A 12926-nucleotide genomic window follows, 5' to 3' on the forward strand; every position below is an offset into this window, starting at 1 on the left:
AGAAAGCTAACTCAAAATCTGGAGTTGTGGATCTGCTGAAGCTCTTAAATGGAGGTTACCAGTCTTCAAAACGAAGGAAGGATCAAGAGGGTTCTCTTCATATTGTTTTAGGAAAACTGGCTATTCCTATCAAAATCATCCCAGATGACTAAGCAGCAGTATGTTGTGTTGAACTGTTTTCTATTTTTATCCAAAGCTGAAATCCCAGACCTCATATTCATGTCCTCACTCCGTGAATAGTTGTTAATGAAGGGGTTTTATTTTTACCGTGTTTATAGAGGGACACATGCTAAAGGTTTTATATATCTTTAAGGGTATACTCTAGCAAAAATATTGCCATAACTGTTGCACAAAAATATGCTATGAAGAAATGGCTAAGTATTCTGTTACTGCTTGTGCCTGACTTTTGTTTTAAGGTAGACTACCTCAGGTCTGGCACTATTGTTTTCTTTCATCATCTCCATCTTCTGTTGTTCAGCTTCCATGCGATGTTGTGTCAGTGTTATTTATTGCACAATGAGTCTTTGAGTAAATACTTTGATGATCCAGACCAGGGGATTTAAAATTCAGGCCTTGAGGTATGGAGTCGTGCAACTTTTAGAAGTGTCGCTGGTCAAACATACCTTAAACAAATTACTAATTACTTTTTCAGCATGCAGTCAAGTTCTCCAGAGTCCTGCTAATGACCTCATTATTTGATGCATGTTTATTGAACCACAGACATTTCTAAAGATTGCAGGATCCTGGCCCTTGAGGCCTGGATTTGAAGATCCCTGATTTGGACTATGCGGTAGAAAAAGTAGATTTTAACTTGTTGAATAAGGGGTAAAAGTGAAGCGAGAACATTTTTCTGAAATATTATAAACAACATGTTGGAGCTTTTATTAATTTACCTTAATTTGTTTCTTTTTTCGATTTAGGCAGTTAGAACCAAAATCTTGCAGACATTACAGGTGTGTTTTTGTCACATAGTCAAAAGTTTTAGTCACTACTAAAGTGGTGGATAGTTAAATGGTCAGAGTGAAATATTTTAATAAACCTTGGTTGAGTTATTTGAATATTTTTTTTTTATCTAGAAATACAGCTAGAAATTTTTAATATCGGGAAATAGCTCAATGTTTCTTGTCAGTGATATGGATCCATTACACACAGAGGAAAACATTTTATGCCGTTATTATAACTTTGAAGATTATGACTTGCAGGTAATGAAACCCCAAAATTTAGTGTTTCAGAAAATTTTAATATTAAATAGTAATAAAAAAAAGGATGTCTTAGACAGAAATATCAGGCTTCTGAAATGGTTGTTTTTCAATGCACATAATAATTGGCTGGGTCTCTTTTTGCATGAATAAATGTATCAATAATCCACAGATTCTCTTTGGGATTCAGACAACTTTGCTGATTAACACTGTGGTCATTGAACCAGCTTTTGGTACTTTTGTCAGTGTGGAAAGGTCCCAAAATCATCACTGACTTTAGAAACTTTACACTGGACTTAGATCAACAAGGATTCTGTGCTGATTTCATTTTCTAGAAGGATTTGAAGTCTTTTCCATATGCAAAAGAGATTCAGTCAAAAACTATGTGCTTAGAAAAACAATATTTTCAGAAACCTGGGATTTCTGTTAATTACATTTTTAAAAATGTATGTACTGTAATATGAAATTTTATGACACCCTAAATTTTGGGATTTCATTACCTGTAATCCCTAATGATCAAAATTTCAAGAAGTAAAGGCCTGAAACATTTCAGTGTATGTTTTATGAGTTTTAATTTCTAAGATGAGTGACAAGAAATATTGAACATTTCCATATTCAAATTTTTGGAGCTGTAACTGTACACCCATGTTTCCTCCAGGATGAATTCTTCTCACTTTAGCGATTTCCCCTCAATTCCTTTAACATAATCAAATGTTTACATTATTGGCATAAAATTTGATGTTTCAACATTTATTGAAAATATTGTGTTGACTCAATATATTCATTATCCATTAGATTTTCTAATATAACCATTGTCAATGTAAAATGTATCACCCAGATGGAGTCATGCAAATGAAATGAAATTAAATTGTTGGGTTAAAAGCTTATCTGACTGTACTGGATGTATTATAGAATCCCCAACCTTCTTGTTTGTATTAAATGATTAGCACACAAATCATGCGGTTGGTTGGCATAAAACATGCAGTGATGTTCTCTTGGTGGAGTCTGGTCTCATCCAACCACACCCTTCACACTGCGTTTTGGTGTCTTGCCATAACCGTTGGTTCCAACATCTGTCCACCCTGACATCTGTATACCTCACATTCTAACCCACAATGTATTAGCATATTACTATTTCAGTCTTATTTTTGTACAACACATCATGTGTGTTGAGTGATCTTCACTGACTGAGTGGTGGACGTTCCGAAAACCATTACGTGATGCTAGCAATAGCATGCTAGCAGTAAGAATTGTCATAGAAACACATGGAGGTTGTTTGACTGAAAACTTTGTAAGAAAATACATTTAAATAGTTGTGTTTTATTTTTATTTTAGTGAAATACTTCCTTGTTATGTTATATGCTTACATTATAATTATGACATATTCACAATACAAATGTAAATGCACAATCCAATCCCGCTTCATAAAAACCCACAGTGTAATAATGTACTGTTGTTTCAGTGTTATTGTTGTACAAGGCATCATCTGTGCTGAGTGACCTTCACTGACTCTTCTGACTGAGTGTTGGGCTTTCTGTTAGCCGTTACCTGATGCTAGCATTGGCATGCCAGCTTCCCAAGTTGTCCTAGAAACACTTATGAAACTGAAAACTTAAGAACATGCATTTAAATTGTTTGTTTTATTTTTATTTGAGTGAAATAGAACTTCACTAGGAATGTACTTATTTTATGACAGGGTTTAGTTATGATGTATCATTTTCATACTGGCAGATTACTTTTAAATATGTACTGTTGTTCTGAATGATATATATATATACTGACATGAGGTGGGGTTGTTGGTGGTGAGGAGAGACGCTGAGACCCAGGTTATAGTGATGATGAAGATATTTAATGATGAAGATGCTCAAACAGTCCAACACAGGCAGCACGGCAGAGAGACAGGCACACAGCCAAATACCGGTAGCAACTGGTAAACAGGACTTAAACGAGAGCTAACGCTTTCCAGGACTTAACAGTTCTACTGGAGGCGAACACTAGACGTGAGACAAACGACAAACTTAGACAAGGACCCGACGAGGAACACAGACAACAGGTGGGTTTAAATACACACGGGGTAATTAAGGAAACGAGACACACCTGGGGATCAATCAACGGGGAGGACAGGACAGAGACTCACAGGGAAACAGGAAAACATAGAAAAACTCAAAATAAACACAGATCATGACATATACATTTGTTTATAAATGTACAAAACACCACAAAGTGCCAAATGAGCTATGCTTTAAAGGCAGTTAGTTTTAAAAAAGCAAGTTTATCACATGGAAGCCCTCTTTGTGACTGACCTGTGGACCTGCCAGAGTACAGGTGAGGTAAGCAAGACTGCAGCGCCGAAAGTAGCAGATTCGGGTTTGCTTTGCTTTGGTTGCAGCGCAGATTTTTGTCTGGGTTCTTGCTACATTTCTTTCCTACCTCACTGTATCATTTTATTTTTAAATGCATTCTCAATATTTTCACATAGCTAGTAAGCATACTAGCTATGCTTACCTCCACTTTGTTTTGTCCTGGTGTCAGTCCTTTGCCCATAAAACCTGTAGTTTTATGATAATGGTGATACTTTTCTGTTTATGAGTCTTGTCATTTGTGATTCTGTGAAAGGAAAACTTTTTCTGTTCCAGTTGTGCATTCATATGAGAGATGGAATCAACATATGAGACATGTTGAACAGTTTAGCTGCACCCATGCTTCATCCATCTCTAGGGCTGCTAGCAGTGTCAAATCATCTTTTGTTTTATTTTGTCTTGAAAGCCTGTTGGATTGTGGTGAAAAGACTGTCTGTCATTTATTATGGGGTTATTACTTTAAGGCTAGTGTAAATTGTAGATCTGTACAAATTAACAGTAGTTTGAAGGGGTTCTCCCAACAAACTCTGCACTCCAGGACCTTGCAAGGGGTCATGAACCTACATTTTTTCCAGATTTTGGGCTAATGCTGTTTAACTTCAAACCTGGATCTATTTTATTGGAAATATTTTGTTTAACAGACAACTTTTCTTTAGATGTGCCCCAGGATATATTGGCAACCCGCTGCGGGGACAGGAATGTGTGCCTGACAACGATGTCAATGGTAAGCCATTTGTTTTATTCCCAATGTTCCATTTTTATGGCGCTTCTTTTTTTTTATTTTTATTTTTTATTAAACTCGATTGATTGATTGAAAGATAATCACAGCAAATTGAAATTTTGAAGACGGAAAACCTCTGAGACTTGTTGGAGAACATTAAATAAGACCAAGAAGTCCAACAGACAGGATATTAAAAAACTTGTGGAGAAACAGATTAAAATTAATTAAAATTGCCTAGTCAAAGTCCAAGCCTAAACCCAATTTTTTCTACTCTGCAGACTACAAAACGGCAAAATGTAAATTCATAGCACACTTTTTAGATTTTTATTTCTCTTTCACTGCTTTTACTGTCCAATATAAAAACACTGGAATTTGTGGTTTTAAGGTCACTAAATGGTATTTCACATTAACAAAGTTGTCGCATACAATAACCATGTTATTTGTTACAGGCAACTGTTATTACTGTGACCAAGCTGGCAGAGAAAGCTGCTCTGGTGGTGTTTGCCTGTGCAAGGTGATGGAAACATGCAGAGTATTTGTTTGGACAAACCTTCTTTTGTCTGACCTTGGCTGATTGTTATTGTTGCAGACGAATGTTGAAGGTCCATCTTGCTCCACCTGTAAAGCTGGAACCTTCCATCTCAGCCAGGAAAACAAAGATGGCTGCTTGTCCTGTTTCTGTATGGGTGTCACTCAGCAGTGCTTCAGCTCTACATACTACAGAGATGTGGTAAGTTCTTTAACTTGTTTTACACATCATTCTGAAACAATGCAGGTAAGAATCATCCAGTTTTTCTCAGACTCTGCATGCCTTAATTTTAAAGTTCATGACAGTATGTTCGAGAAATATTAGTTTGCCCGAAGAAAGCTTCTTCTTATTAGCAAATTCCCATCTGAACTAAAAAGACTTCTTGTGTCTGCAGGTCTCTTCTGTCTTTACTCCGAGAAACTTTCAGGGATTCGCTCTGGTAAACCGCCAGAGAACCAGTCGTGTTTCTACTGGTTTCACTGTGGAGATTTCCACCGAAGGCACTCAGCTGTCGTACAGCAACTTTAACTACCTGGGACAAGGCCCGCACTACTGGCAGCTTCCAGATGTGTACCAAGGAGATAAGGTCAGTAGCCAACAAGAGAAGTTAGATCAGTGAATCAGCTAAAGTGAGATGTGCAGACAGTAGCAGCGCTGGTACATGGGATTGTGCGAAGCATCAGAAACTTGTAGACCATTTCCTTCCCTGCAGCCTTTTTATGTTGCTCCCTTTCCTTGCCTTATGTCTCTGCAAGTCTTGAAAATCAAACAGCTTTTTCAATATGTGTGCAGTTTCTTTACCTCCATTTCTGCATCAATGTTGCTGTTAAATCTTTGCCAGTCTTATGACAAAATGTGGATAAATGGTAACTGCAATAATCATTTATATAACTTTGCTCTCCAATTTTTGTGTGCATTTCCCTCCATTTTCTGTAGAAAGATTCTTACTTTTCTCGTATCAAACGAGCAGATCAGGTATAGTGACCACAATGAATGACGGATTTTTGATCATCAAATCATCTAAAAAGATTAAAAGCCCCTATTATTAACTTTTAGTTGCTATCTAATGCATGCCTGTAACTGTGGCTGGTGGGTCTGGCATGGTCATGGTTAGTAAATAAAGGCACACAGTGAGTGAGCATGAGGCTAGTGAACCTGCATATTCCATGAATCGCTTTCTGCATCGCATCACATGAGCCATGTAAATAGACTGATCATTAATGGTCCATTTCAGAGATTCATAAAGTTTAACTTTACCTCAGTAACACTGTCACAACACTAGCAAATACCATGAGCTCAGTGAAACAGACAGTGATCAAAGGGCTTCCTTCATCCACATCAATAGAGTGACTCGTATTCGCCAGAGGAACAGCTCAGGAAGGATGCTTCTGTTTGGAGCCTAATGGCCGCTGAACGTAAGGCCAAACAAAGACCCAAAAGAGACAGCCAGGTATTTGGTATGAGCTGCACTGTAGTGTACACCATCTAACACATCTAACCAGAATATAGCACCCTCTGTACTTATTGACCCCCTCCCCGTAAAAAATAAATAAATCTTTCAATATTTGAATCAATTATTGCAAAGTAATAATCCAACAAAGATCCTACTCTGAAAAATCCAGCCTTTAATTTAAGTACATGTATTCAGAGGGGAAACACTCCAGTTCAATTTTACCAATAAGATAACTTACTGTATCTTATAGTGCATGTTTTTGCATTAAATAAAATAATGTTAGGGTTAACTGCAAGATATAAAGTTTTTGAAATAAGCTTCAAAGTATGAATTGCCTACTTTTGAATAGAAAAAATATATGTTTTGTAATTACTATGTAATTAAAAAAATAAATAACTTGCTAATACTGTAGTTTTGCTGTGATGGCTTACTTTTATATTGGTGGTAAACCCAGCTTACTTATTAGCATCAATTGAATGTGATAATATACTGGTGAATCTGTCTGTCTATGAGACACAAACTGCTTTTAAACTCATTTTTCTAGCAGAGGTGACCGTGTTTCTGTTTAAAATGGCATAGCATTTCAAAAATCCACAAACTTTTCTGGAAGATCGCCATACTTTGGCATACTTCAGTCCTCATTCTTGTTTGTCACAGTTCCAGAGGTTTTAAATTTTAGATTTTTTTTGTTTTGATATAGACTTGGGTATGTTTATGGGTGTAACCATTGTCTTGGTGTCACCTCCTGACTTATGAAGATCAACACAGACCTGTTGCATGTCCTCGTGTTTTCCCCACTTTATAAATTAGATAACAAAATAAGGGTCCCCTTGTTTCACTTTGCACAATATTTACATTTCAGAGAAATGAGAGGTCATGAGCTAAAATGTAGAGTTCATGGACTCGGTTCAACCTAGAAAAGTAAAATATATATATTTTTTTATGTTTTTTTGTTTTTATATTTTTACTTTATGATTTCTTTTTTGGATTGCCAGTAGCTGTGGCTTGTCTTACAAAGGAGCGTCTCTCCCTCCATCTGAAAATACACAAATTAATGGTTGGATTTTTCCAAAAATTTTCTTGTGTGAGTATATGATTTTGTGATGAAAGACTAATTATTTAGTATTTTTATGCATCTTTAAAACATACATCTGTGAGTATGTAGGGTGCTGTATTTGGCACAGACTGTAGACAGTTTTTAAGTGTTAGTGCATGTGTTTGATATGTGATGAGTTGAAGATGTTTTGTGATGTTTGCTCTTGGTGTGACCCTGGATAGCTGAGACTTTAGACTTTTTAAGATACCCAAACATCACTGTCTCCTATGACAGCATGCTCACTCAATCAGTGTGTCACACAGATGAGGAAGAACTAAAACTCTAATCTCCACCTTTTTCCTGCTAACTGTCCCACCGTTACCTCTCCACTCTGTTTCTGGTGCCCTGCTTCCTCAGAATGATGTCAAAAAGCTGGATGATGAGGTCTGGGCACTTCTGTCTAACTTCTCCAATGGACAAGCCGGTTTCCCTCCATTTCCCCCCCCTCCTAAATCCTCTTCATTTCCCTCCTCCCGGGTCCCGAATCCTTCTTCTCCTCAATGGTCTTTGCATAACCTGAGCCCCCCCTCTCCCGCATCCGGTGTCTCTTCCTCTGTTAGACCAACCCGGCCCCAGTCTTACTCACCAGGCCACGCCCCTCGTCTGCAGGTACACTCTGTCGTAGTCGGCCAGAGATGTGATGTCAGGGTTTTAAACTTTTGAGTTAGTCGTTGCTGTTGGTGACTTTTTGGCTTTTCTTTTTGGGGTCTGGGTCTGCTGTGGGTGACCAGAGCAAGAACACTTTCAGCAAGTCTGCTGGTGCTTCTGGAGGCAGCAGTAAGGTAGACAATACCAAGAAAGCATGAAATAATTTGCCACTTGTTTCTCACCATTAAAAAAAAAAAAAAAGTAATACAGTAGATTTTAAATGAAGTCTACTTCACAAACTTACCAGACCAGATTTACTTTGAGTTAACATAATATCACAGAGGAAATCATTATCAAAGGCCAGACAATTTTCTTAAGTCTGAACAGACAGACTTTTAATTTTTTGTTTTATGTTCTAAAAAGAGCCAAATCTCACATATGCATGGAAAGCAATTTGATATAATATGACTAAAAAGCTCGTTTTTAAATCTCTTTTTTACAGTTTTCAAATTGGGCTTGATTTTTAGAAATCTGTAAAAACACAAACCAAACAGTAGTTTCTGACTTAAAATAATTTAGGACTTTAACTTTGTCATGTTTGTCAGACTTTCTCTGTGCCCTGGTTGCCTGCTTTTTTCTGTTTGTCTGCGTGCTTACAAGTTGCTCTCCCTGCCTCTCTGTCTGTGGCTTATTCTCTAAAGCCTTTTTCTCCATCTCTGGCCTCTCAGTACGCTCTGGTCTACAAAGGTTTCAGCTCGCAGCAAGACGATGTGCTGTACTGGCAGCTCCCTGAGCAGTTCACAGGGGAAAAGGTAACTGGGAAGACTTCTGGGCAGGATTCAGCAAAACATTTCGCAGACTTTTTCCTACTCCATTGAACCATTCCCATTGTCCTGCCATGATTGTTTGTTTTTGATTTCCTGCACATCTGCCTTGCAAGAAGAGAAATTATTTGCAGTCTTAAAAAATCTGATCTAATTTCTAATAGATCTGACTGTGAAAATAACAGAATCCAGGAGAGTAATAGAACACATTCGTGGACAAGAAAGACACAAAAGTAAATATTATTTAAACATATCCAATTGAACAATGGGGATATTGGTAACTGGAAAGACTATGCTGATTATAACAGCGTTCCTGTCCAATTGATGAAACTATTTTTCTGGTCTCCATATGCTTTGGGGAAACAATAAAGAAAGGAAAAATATTCTATATCTAGGCATCGTTACTCATTCAGTTATCCATTTTATAACTATTAGAAATTTCCAAATTAAATCGAACTGCCCATTGTGCTTGTTTATGCTGGTTTTATGCATGATATGCACATAGCTACCATATGATTGTCTTTTTCTCTTCATCTACAATTCATTTCTCCTTGCACTCATGTTACACATGTAAAGGATGTAGATGATGTATCACCTGTGGTGGAACAAGTGGTTACAGGGTCAGTCCAGGGTTTTCATAAGACAGATTTGTTAGGAAAACAGGTGACAATTTCCAGTTTTCCATCCATCCATCCATCCATCCATACATCCATACATCCATCCATACATACATACATACATCCATACATACATACATACATACATACATACATACATACATACATACATACATACATACATACGACTCACTTCCTTTAAGTCAATGTCCGTATTTAAATGCTGACTACTGAAAAAATGTCTTTTTTAATTTTATGATGAACTTGTCTACTTATACCAAGAGCCTAAGGGATGGTAGTTTTAACTTTGATATTATAAAAACGTTCAATATATACACATGAAACTATGATTAAATAAGATATTTTTATTTATTTATTCATTTTACTTATTACTTATGTTATTTTAACAATATATAGAGAGATTTTTTTCTTTTCTTGTAACATTTCTCTTTTTCTTTTGATCAACTTATTTTATTATCGTTTTTTTTACAGCACTTTGGTGCAGTTTTAAACCAGTTTTTAAAGTGCTATATAAATACATTTGACCTTGACACTGACATTGACATTTTATAAAATGTTACGATTTCCTTAATAAAAAAAATATTAATGCCATAGTAAGAGTGACTTGTTTATGTTTTATCCTGTGGTTTACATTAATATGCTGTTTTGTGTTGAATCACACTGAATGTTTTAGAAGAGATTTTCCTCTTACACAGGCCTTCAAGTGTCACTATGTACATATAGCTGTTGCTCAAACAGCCATGCTGCATCGTTTAAACAAACTAACTCATAAATTGGTGTCAACACTTCAGGTGGGTTCTTATGGTGGCAAACTGAAATACACCATAACCTATGTGACCGGTTCCAGAGGGACAGAACTCGAAGATGCTGACGTTCAGATCATTGTGAGTATGCCCTGCAGCTGGTGTACTGGTTTCCAGTCACAACTCCCAATATCTGCTGGATTTACTCACCCGCCCTTGTTGTCCGCCGTAGGGTAATGACATCACACTGGTAGCCCGTCAGGCATGGCGGAGAAACCAGCCGGGCAGCAGAGAGAGAAGACAGTTTGAGATCATCTTTAGGGAGGTGAGTGCATCCATACCTCACCCAAACTACAGTAAAAACATTATTAAATATAGTCAACTACAACATGTTGTAGAATTATTACATGTGTTCTTAGACATGGGTCTGCTAAACCTAAATTGGAGAACTGAAAATGTTTTGTGAGCACATTTCAATCATCAAAGATCTGTCCTGAATGTGTTGGCGTGAAGCTGATTGAGCTTTTTTTCTGTTTCACAGGAACACTGGCGTAGACCTGATGGCATGCCTGCCACCAGAGAGCACCTGATGATGGTTCTGGCTGATCTGGATGATATCCTGATCCGAGCTTCCTACTCCACTGAAATGCGCTCGTCCAGCATCTCTGACGTCAGTATGGAGGTGGCTGTGCCCAACTACAGTGGGTTGGTACAGGCCTTTGAGGTGGAGCAGTGTCGCTGCCCGCCTGGCTACCAAGGACTCTCCTGCCAGGTATATGTAGATATATTTTGTATAAAAAAGAAAGTATAATGAAACCTCTTCACCATTTTGCCTAAATAAAATGGATACAGTAGAATACTGTACTGCAGAAACACAAGATCTTAGCAAGTATTTTTGCTAAGATCTGTAGTGCAAATATCTTAACGTTAAAGTAACTTTCCAGCAACATAGAAGCTTGTTTTAAGTTAGAAATACCTTAATATTAGTGAAAAAGTACTAGTTCCACTGGCAGATTGTTTCACTTGTAACATGAAAAAAGTCTTGTTGTAAGTTTAAAAATCTGCCAGTAGAACTAGTTCTTTTTTATTAATATTAAGCGATTATTGACTTAAAATAAGTTCCAATATATTGTTGTAACATAATGTGTAAGTTAGTTTTGTCTTAATCCAAATGTACTAAGATATCTCTATTAGAAAGTTGAGATTTTGTGTTTTGCAGTTTATTCTCTTTAGTTTTCAAAACAACAACTCCGTTCCTCTTCCAGGATTGTGCACCTGGCTACACCCGTACTGGAGGAGGTTTGTACTTGGGTCACTGTGAGCTCTGTGATTGCAATGGCCACTCTGATTCCTGCCACCCGGAAACTGGCACCTGCACAGTATGGAGCACAAGTTTATCATGTGACTAATATCAGTTTCTAGATTTCCCCGCTAACTCAGTCGGCTTCTTTGCAGAGCTGCCTGCACAACACACAGGGAGATTTCTGTGAGCAGTGCGCCCCTGGCTTCTTTGGCGACCCGACTGCTGGCACCCCGGAAGACTGCCAGAGATGTGGCTGCCCTCACACTGACCCAGACAACCAGTAAGTGCTTGAACACATACCAAGAGCTGTTATTTCAGCTCCATTTATAGCAGTAGACTGATCTGTGTCCAGCTCCTCTGTTTACAGAAAATCAGGTTCAGCTTCTAGGCTTTTGATTCAACACCAGCAGATTTATCAAAGCAACTTGCATGTAACTGACTTCACACTTGCTGTTAGGATTAGATTGTATGCTGGGATTTCCCAAGTCGAGTTTCTGTAAAGTTTGATGTTTCTATTCTGATTGGATAAGAGGCCTTGTTTTATGTCTTAGAGGGAAAATGCTGTTAAACTGAATAAAACGAAGATCAAAGGGTTCAAGTTCACATTTCAAATTGCCGACATCTTATGTTTCCAATTAGTTAGCATTAACTACAGAGGAAGTAGACCTTAACTCTAAGATCTCCAAAGGGCTGCCGAAATTTTCACTTTCTGCACAAATCAACTGGTTTTTGGTATTAAACTCCTCTAGAATATGAATATACAGTTGGAGTGGATCTACATTTCAACTTTCACCTGCAACTTAAGCTAAATAGGACTCCCACTGTTGAGTTTCAGCGTGCCATCCCAAGATTTTCTTTTTTTTTTGTTGCTTTGAACAGTTTTACTGTACATTTTTCTGGTTCCACAGAAGACAAAAACAATGTTGTAACAACAAATCGCCCCAAAAATGATCAGAGTAAAAAGAACACAATGACAATTACAAAAAGCAAAACAAACTCAACACGACAATATAGTATACTGTATGCAACATAATATCCACTACGTGAGGCACTATCCCAAAGTACAATGTTTAAGCATTTTCAGTAAGCCTATATGTGACCCCATATTTAACCCCAATATAAGGAGTGGCTCTTTTCATCCTTTGGATTTTTTTCTGGCAATACCAAGAAATCCAAACACATTAACTGACCAGAAAAAGATCTTATTTTGAGTTTTGTGCGCTGCTCAGGGCTGAACAAAACGAAAATCATCTGACAGTGATCACTAACTGATTTTGTCTGTTTGTGCGTCTTTATATTGCATATATATTTTGGCTAGACACATTATTTTTTACTTGATTTTAACCTTTGTGTGTAACTTGTGTGACAGATTCTCTCCTACATGCGAGAGCCTTGGTAATGGAGACTACCTGTGCACTTCCTGCCAGCCTGGTTATACTGGCCAGCACTGTGAACGGTGAGGTGGTTGTTCT

General features: G+C 37.5%; 1 protein-coding gene across 19 annotated transcripts in view; it reads left to right on the forward strand.

The window, feature by feature from the left end:
* The window catches only part of hspg2 (heparan sulfate proteoglycan 2), a 119899-nt gene that overhangs the window by 70333 nt on the left and 36640 nt on the right, over positions 1-12926 (forward strand). For 11 of the 19 annotated variants that reach the window (XM_016664635.1, XM_016664629.1, XM_016664631.1 and 8 more), the window contains 15 exons: positions 4216-4283; positions 4730-4794; positions 4870-5010; positions 5204-5395; positions 5746-5784; positions 6155-6259; positions 7716-7967; positions 8090-8140; positions 8675-8758; positions 10200-10292; positions 10384-10476; positions 10693-10923; positions 11417-11530; positions 11607-11734; positions 12824-12910. In XM_016664635.1, coding sequence (XP_016520121.1) covers positions 4216-4283; positions 4730-4794; positions 4870-5010; positions 5204-5395; positions 5746-5784; positions 6155-6259; positions 7716-7967; positions 8090-8140; positions 8675-8758; positions 10200-10292; positions 10384-10476; positions 10693-10923; positions 11417-11530; positions 11607-11734; positions 12824-12910 — 1743 coding nt within the window. The remainder of the gene's footprint in view (positions 1-4215; positions 4284-4729; positions 4795-4869; positions 5011-5203; positions 5396-5745; positions 5785-6154; positions 6260-7715; positions 7968-8089; positions 8141-8674; positions 8759-10199; positions 10293-10383; positions 10477-10692; positions 10924-11416; positions 11531-11606; positions 11735-12823; positions 12911-12926) is intronic. The other 8 variants (XM_007578978.2, XM_007578979.2, XM_016664646.1 and 5 more) reach the window with 6 other exon arrangements.

The sequence above is a fragment of the Poecilia formosa genome, unplaced genomic scaffold, assembly GCF_000485575.1.
Source record: "Poecilia formosa unplaced genomic scaffold, Poecilia_formosa-5.1.2 Scaffold501, whole genome shotgun sequence".
NCBI classification, from domain to species: Eukaryota; Metazoa; Chordata; class Actinopteri; order Cyprinodontiformes; family Poeciliidae; genus Poecilia; species Poecilia formosa.